The sequence below is a fragment of the Lampetra planeri genome, chromosome 1 (genome assembly GCF_965212315.1).
Source record: "Lampetra planeri chromosome 1, kcLamPlan1.2.h2, whole genome shotgun sequence".
Classification (NCBI taxonomy): domain Eukaryota; kingdom Metazoa; phylum Chordata; class Hyperoartia; order Petromyzontiformes; family Petromyzontidae; genus Lampetra; species Lampetra planeri.
In genome coordinates, this window is record NC_136107.1 from 30,329,365 (window position 1) to 30,350,266 (window position 20,902).

At 45.5% G+C, this 20,902-nt stretch overlaps 1 protein-coding gene across 1 annotated transcript in view; it reads right to left on the reverse strand.

The window, feature by feature from the left end:
* The window catches only part of LOC144721040 (HUWE1-associated protein modifying stress responses-like), a 33,220-nt gene extending 13,076 nt beyond the window's left edge, over positions 1-20,144 (reverse strand). The window contains exons 1-2 of the mRNA XM_078598342.1: positions 19,746-20,144; positions 17,524-17,604 (exon numbers count right to left, since the gene is read on the reverse strand). Coding sequence (XP_078454468.1) covers positions 17,524-17,604; positions 19,746-19,956 — 292 coding nt within the window. The 5' untranslated portion in view covers positions 19,957-20,144. The remainder of the gene's footprint in view (positions 1-17,523; positions 17,605-19,745) is intronic.
* Positions 20,145-20,902: the final 758 nt, after the last annotated feature.

Sequence of the window (20,902 nt, forward strand, 5' to 3'; positions counted from 1 at the left end):
TTTCCCCCGGGCAACGCTGGGTATATCGAGTTTATACCACAAAGTCGACGCCTGACAGAGTTGCGTGTCGAGGCCTAGTACCGTGCAGAGCCTCCGGCCTCGCCTAGATTGCCCATCCGGCTGAGGCTGGGTGCTGGGGCCGTTAACCCCCCCCCCCCCCGCGCTACAATAATACTGTCTAATCGCTATAATTTTATTATCTACCGACCCTATAATAGTAATTGCACACATTGGGGTGGGGGGGGATTGAAGAGGACGTGAAACTTTGATGAATTTACCTCAGAATCGCGTGTTAATGCGTGCGCATATTTTTAATGGTAATTCAAAATGGCGTCCACCCCGCAGCGAACGCGTTGCTATCCGTTGCCAGGGGCAACCGCCGTGGTCCGCGCCGGCCGGCAAGAGTAAATAAATAAATAAAGCGTTAAATAAATAAATAGAAATCGCACTAAATCGATAATCGGTCCGATTTAAAGTTTAGAGACGAAAAATCGGAAATGCCTAAGTTTACCGCGGGGCCGGGGGCGTGCCCACCTGCAAAATGTAATCTCGCCGAACCCCACGGTCCGAGAGCTAAATCCCCCGGTAGGGAGCGTACGCAGACGGACGGACGGACAGACAGACAAAAAATGAATTATATAGGTTAGATTAATCAGGCAAGGGTAAATGTGTTGTTTACTGGTCTGAAGTGGCCATATCCATTGTGGAGCAGATTGCAAAAATTTTGTTTTAAAAGGAAAAAGATTTCCAAGGAATGATTGACGCAACAAACATCTCGCAGCACTTTCACGACTTCCCAATATCAGGCTCCCGTGGACATTACCAAGACATTGCCAGTAGGTCAAGGTTGGCCAAGACAGGGAGCGATGGGGGCAAGTTATAAAATCGCACACACAACGTCAACAAATCAAGACGAGCCATCATCCTACACACACACAAAACGATGCACGTTATGTGCGCAATAATCAATTTTAATTTATTCCATGCAACAATGCATGCCTAACAACAACTTTGTGCATCCAGGGCAAAAGAAAACGCCTGTTTCAAAGTCGTTTCTCTCACTTAGTTTAATCGTTCATTTACATTACATTGTGTGTGTGTGGGTACATGTTTACTGTGAGCTTTGAGTGTGATCAATGAGCACGGCAGTTAAATCAGCTCTCAGCAGCAGCACTGTGACTGGTACGCTGCCGTGACGATGACGCTCACGCTGGGAGCCAGACTCGCCGCGTCAGTGAATATCAGCTGCAGAAGCGGCATGCGCCGGGGTAGTTTAAACACGGTGGAGATGGCAGCACGTGAGAAACGATGAGAGGAGGGGGGGGGCTCTCGTCAGGGGTGATTCAACAGTTACCCGTCCACGGCAGGAGTCAAACAGCCGCTCTGCCGTGGAACTATCTTGCTTTGGTAAGTAAATAAACACCCGCTTGCTTTGGTCGAGTCTTCCATTATCGCTGAATGCCACGAACCTTAGGGGTGATTACAATGTGGTGGCTTTTGAGTCTGAGGGTCTCATCCTACAGAGTAAGAACCCAAAATTGTGCACCCAGGGCCTCAAAATCCAGAACCTTAACCAACCCTTTCCCCGTTCTAACCCTTTAAAGCTTTAGGATGGTGTTGTTATTGACAAGTGTTGAGAGCTGTTTAATTAAAACTAAAATTATTATTTTATGAAGTAAAGCCCATTGAGCTATACATCCCTTTTCAGAAGCGACCCGGCCACAAATGATAGCTGAACGAAGTGGCTTATCATGTGGAAATGTATAGCAGCCAAATACTCTAAGCGCGTGATATTGATTTTAAATGTGGAGGGGAAAACCAGAGGACCCGGAGAAAATTCCGCACAACCACGGGGAGAGAGATGTGCAAAATACAAATATTACAGGTGTCAGGGGGTTGGGGATCGAACCCATGAGCTCCTGTATACCAGGCGAGGGAGTTAACATCTCGCGACCGTGGCGCCCAAATTAGCTCTTAGGCATAACAAAAAGTAGGCCATCAGCCACCAATAAGTCACATCCGAGCCACACACAATACATCCCGACAGAGGTGCTGCTAGGTCAGAGTGAAGCTCATAATGTCCAGCACAGGAGATGTGGGATTGGTTTGCCACTGTGAGCCTCAAGCAATTAACCTCCATTATCCTAAGGCAGGGGTCGGCAACCTGCGGCTCCGGAGCCGCATGCGGCTCTTTTGAACCTTGACCGCGGCTCCGGGGCGGATGCTAGCGAGGGGAGGAGGCGCACTGTGACACCTGCTCTGGCGTTGCCGCTGCTGACAGGTCGCCGCTCCGCTCCACACTGCCCGCCCGGTGACAGGCAATAACGTTGCCGTTGCTTTGTCACATGTTTGGAAGAAGTAAAAACCTTCCTGGGCAGCAAAGAGCTCACCTTTGCTGAGCTGGAACAGCCAGAGTGGCTGGAAAAATTACATTTTATGGTAGACATGACAGCACATCTAAACACGCTAAATACAACCCTTCAGGGGAAAGGAGGCACAGCCCTGCACATGCTGGAGGAGGTTTTGGCATTCGAGCGCAAGTTGACAGTGTTTGTCAAAGATTTACAGAGAGGTACACTGTCTCACTTTCCCTCTTTGAGAGAGTTCAAACAAAGTCATGATACGATAAATTTGGAATATTTCAAGTCTGCAATCACCACAATGCAAAGTTCGTTTGGGAAACGATTCTGTGAGTTCAGAGAGGAAAAAACGACATTATCCTTCCCTGTCACTCCCCTGGCGATCGATCCATCCCTATTGAATATGACTGCATTTGCAGGTGTAAGTCAACCTGATCTTGAGATGGAACTGGCCGATATAGCCGACAAAGATATATGGGTGTCCAAGTTCAAATGCTTGACCGCTACTCTTGAGGATGTTGCCCGTCAGAAGGCCATTCTGGCTCAGAATCATAAATGGAGTGATATTGAAAACCTTCCCAAACAGGACAAACTTGTATTCGAAACATGGAATGCCATCCCCAACACTTATATAAACATGAAAAAGTATGCATTTGGAGTCCTGTCGATCTTCGGCTCCACATATGTATGTGAGCAGGTCTTCTCCAACATGAACTATATTAAAAACAAACATCGATCACGCCTCACAGATGACAGCTTGCAAGCCTGTGTGAAAATGAAGGTGACGTCTTACAGCCCTGATGTGCAGACACTGTGCACTGAGGTTCAGGAGCAAAAATCCCATTAACCAGGTAATTTAGCTATTAATTTGCAAAAATATATTTTACATTGTTAAGTGAAAAAGTCCTTTTTTTATTCAGATTGACAGCTGACTGCACGATCCTGTATATAGCAATAAGGTAAGAAACAATATATGCAGTGTTATATTTGTTTTAAATGTTGCAATGGTTTTGCGGCTCCCAGTTTATTTTTTCCTTCGGAAACGGGTCCAAGTGGCTCTTTATGTCTTAAAGGTTGCAGACCCCTGTCCTAAGGGTTCCTACTGACACCTACTAAACATTAGGGAACAAACACGTACATATGTATACATGTTGAAATTCTTTCACACCGTACATAGCCAACCATGCTCATCGGAGGTGCGGGGAAGGACAAAACACAAAAAGCAGCCACCTCTAATAAAGCAACAAATGATCCTCATGGCGGTACCCCGGGGTACCAAATAACACAAAATGGCCGAGGCAATTAAATATTTTATTTCTGGGACACTATTTTGTCCAGGGGTGTACTTAACTCCGCGACTGGGGTACCAATCAATCCGAAATCAGTGCTCCTCCGCGATGTCGAAACGCCAAACATTAGCATAAAAAACTCCGTTATAAAAAAATGCAACTTTGAATAGTGCATCGTGTACAGCTCGTCGAGACGAGTCGATTGCCGCATCGCCGACCATCAACAGACTAAATTTTACGACATCACTGACATTGTGCGAGAGGCGGGGTACTATGGTACCCCGGGGTACCGCCATACGGTTTAATTGCACAAAATTATAGAACGATTGCCCTATGTCAATGCACTGCTGGATAACAGCCTCCCGATTCCATATCAGCCGTCGGGGTTGTTTGACCATACTTGACCGCGCGCATCATCAGTGCAGGTTGACGAAGGAGAATATAATTATATCCGTCGCCTGATGAGGCTGGTTATAATTACCGGCAAAACGTCACAGTACATGAACTGTAAATGTTGTGGGTTTACTCTCCAACACATCGGTGTGCTGAACTAGTAACCAACTGGCATATTTTGTTCACGTGATGAACCTTACTGTGTCAGGGAGTGGCGGGATATTGGTCGCGAAAACTGACTTAGGTGGGGGGTAGGATGCCCAGGAATGGTTCAGAGGTCACTCGCTTAACCATTACACACTCAATGTTCCTAAACATTACGTAAAAGTAAACTCGAGGCAAAATATTACAGTCAATGTATTCAATCACAAAGTATCATGATCACTGCATGATGCATATTGGTAAATTAAATATCCGATTCACAACAAATGGCTTGCGTAAATACAGATTCAGTAAAACCGTCCGATCTAGTTAAATTACTATGTTTCTTGGAATGTTTACATCTTGGTTATGCTGCACCAAATTTACTTTTGTAAACAGTACCTTTGAAACCCACTAAAAAACATCGGAGAAGCATCTCTTAATGGAAAAATTTAATAATTTTGTACGAGCCACACATGTGCAGAGCAAGCGTCATTTATTCTAAAGTATATTTATAATCGACAAAATAATGTTGCTTGTGAAATAAATTCAGTTAAATTAAACTTGAGCTGCCTTCCAGACCAGCCAAACGACCACCACCGTTAAATAAGTACAGAACGAATCAAATGGCATTCATTGCAACCGTCGGTATATATATACACATACACATACGGTTGCAGGTTGAACTTCTTTCGCATCGTACGTAGACAGTCGTGCTAATCGGAGGTACGGGGGAAATACAACCAACTAAACAAAAAAAGCAATTCTAAAGAAATGAATTATCAAATTAGACTTAAAATGCATAGCTCCAATGGATTTCTAATATCGGAAGAGCGCTCCAGACAGCCGCAGAAGCGTATCTGAAAGAGCGCGATACAGTGACCGTCTTAGTTCGATGGTTAAGCAAAAGCCACTCTCCGAGGATGACCGGAGTCTGCGTGATGGTTTATGCTCCTTGACGAGATCAGCAAGGTATCATGGTTCATATGATCCTTATGGCGGTACCCCGGGGTACCAAATAACACAAAATGGCCGAGGCAATTACATATTTTATTTCTGGGACACTTTTTCTTTCAGGGGTGTACTTAATTCCGCGACTGGGGTACCAATCAATCCAAAATAAGTGCTACTCTGCCATGTGGAAACTCAGCGAGGACGATTGCGCTGAAACCCTGACCGCTCGTACGTACCATCGTGCATCGTGTGCAGCTCGTCGAGATGAGTCGAATGCCGCATCGCCGGCCATCAACAGACTAAAAATGACTGCATCACGGACATTGTGCGAGAGCCGGGGTACTATGGTACCCCGGGGTACCGCCATAAGGTTCATATGTTGCAAGCACTTTGTGTGCAATTGAGTGGGACCTTATAATGAATTCGTTCAGCAACCGGAAAACAATGCAGCTCTGTGAGCACCGTACAGACATGGTCGGATCTTGCAGTACCCATCATGACACGTGCCAACGAGTTAAGTACACGCTGCAACTTTTGTCAGGCATCCCGTAGAGGCGCAAGTTGCAATAATCGTACAGAGTATGATCCATGCCACACGAACTTCCTCGCCATCCTCACCTCAATCCACACACATCCATCATCTCCATCTCGGTCCAACAGACCAACTTTCCTACGTGCATAATCGGCAGGGTTTCCCTGTTCCATCCCTCTGATGGTTATCTCCAATTGCAAAGTGAATTTGCTGCATGTCAACTTTGCTTTGCTCAATTACCGTGGGCCCAACTTCGTGACCTTCTTTATGAAGTTTAGTGTTCCCTCATTATTCGCGAGGGATACATTCTGAAGATGCTCGTGAATAGCAAATTTAGCAGATAATGATATTTGCTTACTAAAACATATATTTTATTTTTTAAAATATTTTATTCCACATCCCCCCTGACATCGTACATTGCAACATACTGACGTTCTGGATTGGCATTACCAGGGGCATCGTTGGTATCACAAAAAACTATTTTATTAATGAATTACAGTGGTACCCCGGAGATCGAACTTAATTTGTTCCAGAAGGCCATTCGAACACCGATTTGTTCGAGCAGCGAATTAATTTTCCCCATAAGAATTAATGTAAATGACATTAATTGTTTCCAGACACAAGAAATATCTCATTATAAAGCATTTTTACATGAAGTTTACAGTAATTACATGCATAAAATAATAAAAAAAAGAAACAAAATAAATGGAATAAATTAATAAATATATGGAATAAATGAAATAAGTGAACATTGAACTTCACTTTACATGTAGTAAGGAGAGTTGATGGCTTGAGTGGAAGGTGGTGAGGAAGAGGAGGTGGTAAAACCTTTGTCTGGCCAAGCGTCATGCACGCTGGCCATACGCGTCTCGGCCGTACGGATTCTTTCAAGTCGCGATTGCCCGTTCGACCTCCGAATTTCGTTCAGTTTCCGGGGCAAAAATTTTTGGAAATATAATTCGAACACCGATTTGTTCGAGTTCTGGTGCGTTCGATCTCCGAGGTTCTACTGTACTAAAATAAAGACAAACAAGTTTTTAACTACATTTAAATTATCTCACCACTTTATCTTACCACATACATACATAGTACATTATCTCATCACTTTATTTCTCTCTCTCATCTCTCTCAATTCAGTAGTCGTCTAGCTGCATAGGCGATTCGCGGCCAGCCAAAATCGCACATGGCAAGTTCGTGAAAAACAAGGGAATACTGTATTCTAACACTTCCTGTAGTTAATTGACATTGGACATTAGAATGATTATTGTGCGCTGAAGAATCAATATAAATCGATATATAGTAGATATAGGAGCAGAGGGATTTACTTACTGGTCTCTGAGCAAGTATTGTGGGGATCTGTGCATTCAATACACCAGCCGATCTCACCCGGGGGCACGTGGACCCCTGAAGGTACACGTGGAAATGTCCCAGGGGGTATGCGAGGTGATTTATTAATGTGTGAAATTATGTCATACACTAGTCATTTTGGTGAGTAATCATGTAGGAATCTACCAATATAAAATAACGATTAAATATGAATCCATATGTACCCTCGAACGATATAAATACCTTTCTAAACTCGTTGGTCGTAAACAATGCTGTTTCCAAGAGTAACCTGCGAGCACGAACAAATGACATCACGCATGCAGAGGGTCTGTTGACTTTGCTTTCATTTGCCTGCAGTTATGAGCCAGTTAGAATACCTCACAAAATGAACAAAGAACCCTGAGAAAGATAATGGGGGCGGCCTTGCATCTCAAATATTCACCAACAACCATGGGATTATAAATGCACCCCAAATCCAGCTCTCCGACACGGGAAGTAATGCTTATATATTTTACATGTGCACAGTACAAAAAAAGGCAGAAGATCCCTCGTATAGCCTTAACAGACTGTTGGACGAGTGTTGTTAGCGAGTAGCACCTATTAAGGCTGGCACGGAACACGAGGGGGTGAGTGGACAGTGTAGCGGTTAGCGCACTGCGCTATGAATCCAGGGGAGATCCGAGTTCGATTGCTGCTCACTGGGCCTCCCCTAGGTTGGCTCAAATGATTCCCTGGTGTAGTGTGTAAACATCGCCACGAGGGAGAGAAAGCACTACAGAACCCACTGATATACATACAACAGATCATGAGGGCAATGAGCATGGCATCGTGCTCACCTGCACACACTGCGTTGCACCTACCCACCACAGGACAATCTGAACATCTCCGCGAGGTAGCAGCGACTTCCAATATTGTAATAGAATTTGGTCATTATATAGAAACACGCAAAAGTGGGGTGCAGCAGTAAGGCTGTGGTTCAAGGTGCTGCTTTACAATACGGGGGGATCTTCCGTCTTTTGGGCTAAGATCACCTCCCCCCTGAGTTCAACTCCTGTCCATGGTTAACATCAGTGGCATGTGATATCTTAACTACCCTCCCTACCTTCCACTGTCCACCCATCTTCACCAACCCCATACACACGCACAAGTCTTAGAAGACATCGGAGGCCAAGGCCTAGTCCAGATGGACTGTGGCTGCCTCATCCACCAGACAGCCCAGATCGGACACCCTCAAGATTTGTATCTGCCCTTGAAAGGATGGGCTACTTGGGCAACATTTAGAAAATTAACTGCTCAACAGGATGTCGTTTGGAAATGGTTCTCGCGAGGCTGATGAATCTTTTGCCCCGCGATGGATGTCTGGCTCTGGCTCCACATTGGCACGAGTGCATAGAAAATAATAGAGGCCATGTTCATAAATAGCAAAACGTTAAATGGCGTTCCCGCGAACGTGTTTTTAATTTGGGCTTGCTACGACAGTTAGCATTCACCTTTGTGCAACTCTGTTAAAGCTAAATATATTTTAAAAGCCTTTTGCCCGTCCAAGGACGGGTGTATTGCAGTAAATCTGAAACTTGCAAGCGAAAAGCAGACTGCGACGTGATATTCATTGCATCCATTTGTGTGCAATTTGTAAGGCTGTGGTGACAGACCTATTTCATTTTAAGGTTATAATCCCTTGTTCATCATGACGTCCTTTTTACTTTGATGTCTCAATAGCGTTACGGAGAGCACGTGATGTGAGTGTTCTGCCTTTGTAGTGAGGGTTGTAAGTTGACACCAAGGAGGGGGGAGGAGGCGCCTCGCCCCCCATGTGGAGTGACGTCAGCCGCTAATTATTATGAATGGGGGGGGGGGGTCCATTTGGAGGACGTTACCTGTTTATGATTATTAATGAGGGGGGGCTGTTCGATGTGGATTTACGTCACCAACTACATAATTATCAGTGAGGGAGGAGGGTTCTCTATGTGGAGTGACGTCACATGCTCATGATTATTAATGAGGGGGGGTTCGTGTGGAGGACGTATCCTGTTCATGATTATTAATGAGGGGGGGTTCGTGTGGAGGACGTAACCTGTTCATGATTATTAATGAGGGGGGGTTCGTGTGGAGGACGTAACCTGTTCATGATTATTAATGAGGGGGTGTCTATTTGGAGGACGTCACCTGCTCATGAGTAATAATGAGGGGGGCTGGTCGATGTGAAGTGACGTCACGAGCATTAAGGAAATTCCTGGGTGATTATAGTAGGTATTTTACCAGGTAATGCCCACTGAGCTATATAGCTTTTTCAGAAGCGACCTAGCCACAAATGATAGCTCAACGAAGTGGCTTATCACGTGGAAATGTACAGGGAGGGGAAAAAAGTATTTGATCCCCTGCTGATTGTGTACGTTTGCCCACTGACAAAGAAATGAGCAGTCTATAATTTTAATGGTAGGTTTATTTGAACAGTGAGAGACAGAATAACAACAAAATCCAGAAAAACGCATGTCAAAAATGTTATAAATTGATTTGAATTTTAATGAGGGAAATAAGTATTTGACCCCCTCTCAATCAGAAAGATTTCTGGCTCCCAGGTGTCTTTCATACAGGTAACGAGCTGAGATTAGGAGCACACTCTTAAAGGGAGTGCTCCTAATCTCAGCATGTTACCTGTATAATAGACACCTGTTCACAGAAGCAATCAACCAATCAGATTCCAAACTCTCCACCATTGCCAAGACCAAAGAGCTCTCCAAGGATGTCAGGGACAAGATTGTAGACCTACACCAGGCTGTAATGGGCTACAAGACCATCGCCAAGCAGCTTGGTGAGAAGGTGACAACAGTTGGTGCGATTATTCGCAAATGGAAGAAACACAAAATAACTGTCAATCTCCCTCGGCCTGGGGCTCCATGCAAGATCTCACCTCGTGGAGTTGCAATGATCATGAGAACGGTGAGGAATCAGCCCAGAACTACACGGGAGGATCTTGTCAATGATCTAAAGGCAGCTGGGACCATAGTCACTAAGAAAACAGTTGGTAACACACTACGCCGTGAAGGACTGAAATCCTGCAGCGCCCGCAAGGTCCCCCTGCTCAAGAAATCACATATACGTGCCCGTCTGAAGTTTGCCAATGAACATCTGAATGATTCAGAGGACAACTGGGTGAAAGTGTTGTGGTCAGATGAGGCCAAAATGGAGCTCTTTGGCATCAACTCAACTCGCCGCGTTTGGAGGAGGAATGCTGCCTATGACCCCAAGAACACCATCCCCACCGTCAAACATGGAGGTGGAAACATTATGCTTTGGGGGTGTTTTTCTGCTAAGGGGACAGGACAACTTCACCGCATCAAAGGGACGATGGACGGGGCCATGTACCGTCAAATCTTGGGTGAGAACCTCCTTCCCTCAGCCAGGGCATTGAAAATGGGTCGAAGATGGGTATTCCAGCATGACAATGACCCAAAACACACGGCCAAGGCAACAAAAGAGTGGCTCAAGAAGAAGCACATTAAGGTGCTGGAGTGGCCTAGCCAATCTCCAGACCTTAATACCATAGATAATCTAGAGGGAGCTGACAGTTCGAGTTGCCAAACGTCAGCCTCGAAATCTTAATGACTTGGAGAAGATCTGCAAAGAGGAGTGGGACAAAATCCCTCCTGAGATGTGTGCAAACCTGTTGGCCAACTACAAGAAACGTCTGACCTCTGTGATTGCCAACAAGGGTTTTGCCACCAAGTACTAAGTTATGTTTTGAAGAGGGGTCAAATACTTATTTCCCTCACTAAAATGCAAATCAATTTATAACAATTTTGACATGCGTTTTTCTGGATTTTTTTGTTGTTATTCTGTCTCTCACTGTTCAAATAAAGCTACCATTAAAATTATAGACTTATCATTTCTTCGTCAGTGGGCAAACGTACAAAATCAGCAGGGGATCAATACTTTTTTCCCTCACTGTATAGCAGCCAAATACTCTAAACACGTAGATTCTAAATGTGGGGAGAAAAACCTAAAAACCCGGAGAAAAATTCATGTGACCACGGTGAGAACACGCAAACTCCAAATATACAGGCATGAGGGTTTGGATAGAACCACGACCTCCTGGAAACCAGGCGAGGGAGTTAACATCATCTCGCCACCACGGCACCCCTGAAAAGCACCTTCGTCGATCCATTGCTGGACGAGGGGGAGAGATTCCACCACACACTGCGGCAGTGTGAGGGTGCGGAGCATATGGGGGCAAAAAAATAAAGCGCAACCGACTTTGCTGCACTACCTTCTGCTGCCACACAGCCCTCTAAGCCGACAACATACCCGCTATGCATGGTGGTTGTCAATCCAGACACTTAACAACAAAGGATCTGCATACACAAAGAGTCTACTACACACACGGTTAATCATAAAAGGATATCGTAGAGTTTGAGGTCAGAATTATTTTAGTCGGTGGTGGTTTGATTCACTCCACTAAGGAGTGGCAATTTAATGCTCGAGTCAAAGAGTTGTTATTCCATCCCTCACTCAGATTGATGAATAATACAAAATAAACGAATTTCCCTTGAATTTGGTTTCAAGAAAAACATTATTTTGACCAACACGAAAACATCAGGCTACGGTAGTCCCATGTCTCTTTCCCAACGTCTTGTGTGGAAGGACCGCCTTAGTGTGCCCACCAACTAACATCTTGTGTTGTTTTGATTTTGTCTTTTGTGTACATCTGTGCGCTGGTGAATTTGTTTTGTACAGTCCAATGCAAAGCTAAACAATTTATTTTTACCAGGTAAGGCCCACTGAGCTATACAGCTCTTTTGCAGAAGAGACCTGGCCACAAATGATAGCTCAACAAAGTGGCTTATTATGTGGAAGTTAATAGCAGCCAAATACTCTAAACATATGTTTGTAAATGTGGCGGGGAAACAGGAGATGGAGAAAAATCCACGTGACCACGTGAAGAGACATGCTAATTCCAAATATGCAGGCATCGTCAGGGTCTGGATAGAACCCACAACCTCTTCCACGCCGAGCGAGGGCGTTAACATATCCCCTAGCCACCATGGTACCCCTGTGTAACGCCTAGAGGGGGGCAGTCTGGAGCTCCATTAAACAAGTAATGACAGGGCTGCACCATCCCCTACTTCTGTACTCGACTGGTTTCTTTCATCGAGTGGATCGATTATTTTCTGTAGTGTGAACCGTTATCTTTTAATTCGTCTTAATATACAACAGCACCCCCCCCCCCTTGTGTTTGTGCCCCGTCACGCGCTGTAGCTGTACTTTTGCCCGCACTGTATTTGTGTCCCATTTTGGTAATCTAATTCAGTCCTCGTCACATTCCCACGCGTCCTTGTGCTGGTCATAGAATTAACATAACATTATTAGAACACCACCAGTACTGCATTTGCATAATCGACAAGGTCATTTGGATGTTTATCGACGTATTGTACCGGGCTTGCGTTTTGTCACGATAAAAACTTTTTTTTAAGTTTGGAGATACGCCTTATAAACTGGGGACTACATTTATTCCTTCGGCAAGACTCGTTCTAATATGGTTGTTCAGGAATCACCTTCCAAAAGACTTCTCTCATTTTAAAACAGCACTATCAGAATCACCACTACCATAATCTCCCCATTACAGGACACTTTTTTTTAAACGAGCCACGTGTTTGGGGTGCGTCGGGAGAAGACGGTAACTTAAAGCTGTTCACAAAACTTTACCAAGTAAATAATGATGCACTCTGCTACTATATATTTAGATAATTTTAATTTTTTATGCATATGAGCAAATACCACGAGATGTATAGATACCCCAACTTCTGAGGAATGCCGTGAACTACAGAAGACTGAATGAAGGTTACCAGAATCCTAACATGCAGCATTCAAATTGTGGTTCCCATTTTACAGGTGGAAATGAGTTAACGATAAAATATGGAGACACGCAGCTTGCTATGGAGTTCCTTGTTTAAAACAAACCAGGAAAATAGGTACTATATATTAGAGAAATATGCTTAAGCAACTGCCTCATTCAATTGAGACATTAATCTAAAGAGCCTTAGATTTAAATGTAATTGGGTTGAGGAACAGGATGCTGCGGTGGCGCTATGTTAACTCCCTCGCCTGGTATGCAGGAGGTCATGGGTTCGATCCCGACCCTGACAATGTCTGTATATATTTGAAGTTTGCACTGTCCCCCGTGGTTGTGTGGATTTTTCTCCAGGTCTTCCGGTTTTTCTCTCCAATTTTAGGAACAACACACGTTTTTACAGAATTTGTCAACTATAAATTTCCACGTGATAAGCCACTTCGTTGAGGTATCACTTGTGGCCAGGTCGCTTCTGAAAAGAACTATATAGCTCAGAGGGCCTTACCTGGTGACATTAAAATTGTTTCGTTACCGTTGAAAAAGAAAAAAAAATTGAGATAAAAATCCCGGTACATGTCGTGTAGACATTTCAACAAAGTACATAATCGTAGCATCAAATGACTCGTCGACTGTTACCCTTCCCGTGTTAAGTGGTGTGCGTTTTTTTTTGCAACCACACACACACAGAACGGGACCCCACTGTCAATATCCAGGCTTCTGTAGAACAGTGTGTTCTGAAATGTCCCTGGCATTAGGTTTCCAGTGGGCTCGCAACGAAGCGCTTGGAAAGCATGCTCGTCCATGCCTACACTACAACCCGATGGCAATGAAAACGTGACGAGTTGTGCAGCCAAACACTATGTAAGCAACACTTGCCCACATTTTTGAAGCATTGTTTTACTATTAAATGCAATGTATTTTAACTATTAAACAAAACAACGTGTTTTTTTACCAGGTATGGTCCACACTGAGCTGTATAGCTGTTTTTTCAGAGGTGACATGGCTACAAATAATGGCCTAATTAACTGGCTGATGATGTGGACATTTCTGGCAGCCAAATACTCTAAAACGCATGATTCTAAACGTGCAGGGAAAACCCGGAAGACCCAGAAAAACAAATCCAGGCGACCACGAGGAGAGAACATGCAAACTCCAAATATGCAGGCATCAGGGTCGGGATCGAACCCATGACGTCCTGCATACCAGACGAGGTAGTTAACATCTCACCACAATGGCGCAATCAATAACGCTACCAATCTCTGTAGGCAACTGAAAATCGTACTTTTGGTGATATTTTTCTCGAGTAACTGTTTTAATAAGACAATAACTGTAAATGCTATACAGCTAGATATGTTGGTGCGAGAAAAGTAAAGTATCTGGGACCATGTCATGTGTTCTTTCAAACTGCTTTTTGCGTTTAGTTTGTTGTCCTTCTCCCGCAACTCCGATTAGCACGGTACGGTGCGAAAGAGGTTCAACGTACATACAGTTCAACGTACGTACTAAATGCGCTAAAAGTCGTAGCGCTTACAATGCTCAAACAAGCATTTGGGCAGTTCAAATCTCCATCAGCAGTCCCAAGCAAGTTGTGGTTATTCCAAATTCCTATGGCAAGTAACCATCGACCGATCGTACTCCCACTAAGTACTTGTCACAAAACAGGATACAATATTTTTAACCCAGGGGCATGATAGGCTAAAGCAGTAATACAACTTTCTTATATTATCTTTAACCTGCCTTGACTGGATATCTGTGAAAAAGAGGTAGAGCTCATCGGATTCCTCTGCTATAAATATCCTGATTATAAATATACACAAACACACGATGCGTGGAATGGCTAAATACTTTCAATTGCATACAGTGTTACTTTTGACAATGTAGACAGCGGGCATACAATGTTCACGCTGTCCGTACAACCAACTGCTAAGGAAAGAATAGCCAAAGCAGCTGCAGCATGATCGCTGAACTACAACTAGTCTTATTATTTCACTTGGTTAAGGCGACTCATTCCATATTTAACCCATTCATCTCAAGGTACAGGGTGCATTGATGACGACGACGATGATGATGAAGATGCAATAGCGTTCAAAAACAAAAACCAAACAAAATTAAACTGGAGAGACAGCCACCATCAACAAGGCCTCTCTCTCGCTTGTGTTGCATCATGTGCATGCGCTTTGTTTCTCGGAAGCCAACTTCATTATAATTGCTCCGCTCTGAAAGTACTGAAGTACCTCCGATTTCGCACTTCCCGATGAGCACGGTTGGCTGCGTATGGTGCAAAAAAAGTTCAACGTACATATGTACAAGTAGTTTAGAGTATGGCAGGGTAGCGTGCCAACATTATGTACCTATTTTGTGTGTAAATGTTTGTTTAAAGCACCCTCATAATGTGTAGATGGACGAACAGGCTTGCATTAAAAACAGTAGGCAAGACAGTTTCCCCTGTGCGTCTGCTTACACACATCTTCAAAACACCTCACTCGGCACGACACCTCAACCTAGGCCCTTTGTTCACACCAATCTGTATTCATGGCTGCCGAGTAAGATATGGTTATACGAGGTAAACGTGTGGTCAATATATCCCCATAATACAATAAGATACACGTGCTGTAATACTCTGACCCTCAGTGATATTGATGACTTGTCGACAAAATACTTTTAAACACAAGCTGTGTACCGATACCGTGCACGGTCTAATAGTGAGAGGTGATTAAGTTGCACAAGAAGCCTGGTCAGATTTTATAAAGTAATCATGGTTGGGATGTACAGGAGACAATTAAATAGACACAATTATAGTTGGTAAACAGTATCCGACCTCATACTGTCAACATGCCACGACAACATGAACTGGATTTAAACATCAACTGCAATTTCTCAGTGAAAATCGTTAGAATGACTCAAATACATTATTAAGCACTTCAAAGGTAACAAATGCCGCCACAATGACACTCTCCTCCCTCAGCTTTAACAGAAGTTTAAAATCCCGCCTAAAAGCTGCAGTGCACCATACATCAGCTGTGAGTAATGTTTACTAAAAAACAATTGTGATCTATTGTAAAAAGAAACGGCAGACGTCAATCAACCTTCCACATTTGCGTCCAGGCAAGGCATTGCGCAAACATACAACAATTCATAGCAGCACACGCATACATGCATGGAGAGTTGTCGAAAATGACACGTGTGGATTTTTTGTGTACTACATACAATGGGAGGAGGGTGAGAGGGGGATGTTTCTGGGGACCCCTAAATATTAACAACTTCTGTTTTATACTCCCGAAGCTCAAAAAACTAAAAACTGAACAGCGTGCAGGGCAATGATGACCACATCACTATTAGTACTCGTGCCAATAGTGACACAGCTCGCACACGCAAGGACTCGGCATGACAGGAATGTGTGTATGGACACATCTGATGGACACCAACACAAGCAGGGACGAACGCAGATAACCTAAAGATATAGACACGCACTCACCGACACTATTAACAGGGCAACAAAATAACACGCAAAGACGGTTTACACCAAAACGGAGTTGTCAAAAGCAAACACAACACTCGGCAACCAAATCTACAAGCATTGCATCATTATTGTAGCGGGATTTTGCAATATTTTTATATATATAATTATTCACTGTACAGAATTCAATAGTTTAACCTTTCCATAAGCCATAAGTCGAGTCTGAGTTGCCACCTTGCCAGTGTTTCCACAATGTCAAACTGAGTTGACCCTAAAGATGTTCAGACATCACTTGCCAGTGATATTAGCTATGGCAGGGAATTACACTTGGGTTGCCAGGTCTGTACCACCACAGTGCGATAACCACTATGACTGCTCCACACAGACACAGCTGAAATATATATCCAGTGCTCACGCACGGCTGACAGACACAAACAAGAAGCGACAACAAAAGCCACCGTTTGTTACGAAAGCGTTTTGTGCCAGGCTAGGTGCACTTTGAAGACACGTCAATTGTTGGAGTCTCGCTGGCAGGTCAGACCCAGTTGTTATGGGTTAATCGACTATAATGACGAGCAGATGCACCACCTGTGCTGCCCACACACTGTGCCACACAAGACAGACATCACCCATGCTATCCACTGTGCCACACAAAGACAAAGATCCCCTGTATAACCTTAACACACTGTTTGGGCAAGTGCTGTTAGCAAGCACCAATGAAAGCCACCACAACACACGAGGGGGTGTGTGGGGCCAGCACCATGCGCGGCCGCCTTTGTCTCTTCAGTGGTGATGTTCACACACCAGGTACTAATTTTCAACGTAGTCGACCGAGCGAAGGCCCAGGAACGGTTCAGATAATTGGCACTGGTGTTGGCCGTGAGCAAGAATTGAACTCGGGTTGCCAGGTTCATGGCGCAGCGCGCTAACCACTGCACTACCACTCCACACGTCACAAGTGCTTACCACTCACTGTGCCACACATGACAGAAACATCACCCGTGTAGCCCACTCTGCCACAAAGGACACAGACATCACACCCGTGCTGCCCAACAAAGACAAAGATCCCAACAAAGACAAAGGCTGTAACAGACTGTTTAGGCAAGTGCTGTTAGCGAGCACCTATGAAGATGTTGCCCGTTGTGGCACACAGGACACGTACACTTAACAAATGCAGCCCACTCGCTGTGCCACACAGGACACGCACGCACAGCGCCCCGCACCTTTGTAAAGGTTCGTGACGGCCGAGGCAGCGTTCTGGAAGGGGATCCACAAGGAGACTCCCTGCTGCTGGCAGACACGGTCTGTGGAGACACGAGTACCACAATTTCAGACATACATTCAAGGCGATATAAAATACGTGGTTATCATCATCACACTCCATGGACAGATAGCCCTTAGGTGTTCACTACAGACGCGGTCTGTGAGGACACAAGTGCCACAATTTCAGATATACGTTCCAAGCAATAAAAAAATACGTAGTTATCATCATCATCACCACCACACTCCATGGTGAGATAGCCCACGTTGGTGTCCACTGCACCTTTCGCCATTCGTTTCCACTATAAATCTAATCTGTCTTGTGCCAATATGGTCAAGTGGTGCACATCTTTCTGGCACCAATCTCCCATGTTGTCAATCAATTCTCTGAGATCTTCCATTTTTTCCTGTTCCTTCCATTTTTCCAAATAGCACTTTTAATTTTCCTGCTGTTGTCCATCCCACACGTGTGTCCAAACAGCACCAGTTTCCTTCTCATCACTGCCTGCATCACGTCTTCTTCTATGTGGAACCCTTTTCTTACTTCAACATTGGTCACTCTTTGGGCCCACGTGATTATACATTGGTTTATTCATGAAGTGCCTTTTCACTTGGGCAAAGCATGTCAAACTATTGCGACCAACTCAGAAATAAATATGTAGTCCACCATTCTTGAAAAATAATAAATGCTCGTACAATTATTTCAGTTTGTTGTCCTTCCTCCGCACCTCCGATTAGCATGTTTGGCTACGTACGGTGCGAAAGAAGGTCAACATACGTACAAAATACCAGTGCCATAAGGCGTACTCAGACCAATGCATCCGACAGTTGACACCATTGCAAACGACACGTTCCCTATCAACGGATCTTTCCAAGGGAAATATTTGAATGTAAAAAAGGATGTCTTCATCCACCCCTGGGTGGTGGTGCATTCATTTACGTTTAATAAGCCACGTTTTATAAAACCGCAGCTAAGTACCCCTAAAATGAGACCCCCCCCCCTAACCTCCCCCCACATCCAATGTGCTTGCCCTTGCAAATGAGACCAGGCGACCATGCTCCAAGGGGCCACTCCTCCATCACCCCACCCCGCATAATAAACAATGGCTGGCGACTACAGGCCCCGATCCTAGCAAACTGAAGCAGCACCATCATCATGGTTATCATTGTCATCATCTTCATGATCACGCTCACCAACAACATCATCGTCATCACTGTGAACATCACCACATCCAACAACTTAATTGATTAAAGTCACAATTACAAATACCACCGGCGCCATAATCGGCATTACACCGCACCGCCAATCAGCACCACCACCATTACCCACACCAAATTATCGATAATCATTGTAACTCATAACACCACCTAAATTATTATAGTAATAATCGTCATGACAACCACCACCACCTAAGTCATAAACATCGCGTTGTCATCACTCACACCTCAATCACTCAACTATCACACCACTGTCACCAAATAAACCAATCACTCGCCCCAAAACAATCACCACCACCACCACAGCCATAATAATCACCCTCAGCGATCTTACGTATCCTCCACTATTAATCACTCACGGCACCATCATCACTTCAACCATCACCGACAGTAACAATCGTCAAATCACAACCATGATCACGCCCAACTGGATCAACATCATTACTGCCATTATAAACATCACCCCTACAACCAGCCACTCGAAATTATCACGGTATCCATCACTACTACCACCACTCACATCACCCCCACCAATCCTGCCATCACCATCGTCTTCACTCCCACACCGCAAGCGTCATCACTCCCACCACCACCACCACCACCTTCAACGGTCACCGTAATTCCCCACCACCACCACCATCGCTCCCACCATCGCCACTGCGCCTCTGCCAACACCTCACCATAATCACCTCCACCGCCATCAACGCCACCTTCACCACCTAGGGGCCTCACCCTCTCAACAACAAAACGACGCTCAGTGTAAGCACCATCATCAACACTACAAACCACCACTATCGGCCATATTCTTCACAATCGCCATTTTGGGCCCTCGGCTGCTTTGCGAGCCCGGCTCGCCCAGCCCGCCCGCCCGACCCGCCACTCGAGCCGAGGCCACCGCCCGCCTCGAGGCCCCGTGAACGTCATTCGCCGGGGGGGAGGTGTTGGGGGGAAGGGCTTTCTTCCGCACCTTTATAGAGCTGGGCGACCGCCGTGGCCGAGTTCTGAAACGAGAGCCACAGCTTCTGCGCCGCCTGCTCCCTCTCCAGGGCGAGGCGGTCGTCCTCCTCGGGCGCCTCCTGCTCGGCGTCGTCCAGACACTCGCGCTCCCAGATGGAGAACCAGTGCTCGGGGCAGTGCTCCTGGATCTCCGCCTCGGCCGCCTCCTTCCTCTCGTCCATGGCGTCGCGAGGAGGGCCTCGAGGCCTGCCTGTCCTTGGCCCCGAGTGTGTGTTTTTTGTCGGTCCCGTCTCGGTTGTCTTTGCGTTCCCTCCTCTCTGTTACTGTGGTGGTGGTGTCTTTATTATGTAAGAGCCGAGCGGCCGGCACGCTCCGCCACCCCGCGCTCGACGCGAACTCCGCGTCGTCTGACGCGCCGGCTCACCCGCCCCCGCCTTATATATCCCGCGCGGGGCATGCCGGGAATTCCCCCCCCTTGGCCCCGCCTCCACGACAGCCCCCGGTCGCCCCGCCCGCTGCACACCCCCCCTCCCGACGGGCGGCTTTTGCGATTACGAACGGATCGATCCCCAGACCTAACCGATCGATTACTACGCCCCACTATTCGCGTATTGATCCGTGCGTATCGTAAACATGTTTTTAGAAATATTAATTTTGCCGTACGTTTATACCGCTATGTATTTAATATATTTGCGCTGATAAATGTGATGCATGGACAAACATGGGGGAGAAAAATAAATGGATCCGGGCAAGAACGTTTGGCTGAGAATCGTTACGTTCCTCTGTGTGACCGTGACTTTGCCGGAGTGCCTCTGTGCGATACGCTTCCAGTTGTTTCTGTTTTTAATCCGCGAGGGGAAAGAGAGCGATCGGGGGGGCGGGGCGGGGGGAGCCGCGCCCACTTGCCCGCAGAGCGCCGCTCGATGCCACGGTCCATGCGCACCCGTCCCGTTGTCAATGGCCGTTTCTCCATAGCACGTGTTATGGGACGCACTGCAATTTATCAAATTTCCAGTGGGGACAAAATTAGTCAGGAGCGTTACTATGAAAAACTATGACACTATTTTTTAGCAGGTAAGGCCCACAGGAGCTATATAGCTGTTTCTTCAAAAGCGACCTACCCACAAGTGTTAAGCTTGTAATGTGGACATTTATAGTCGCCAAGTC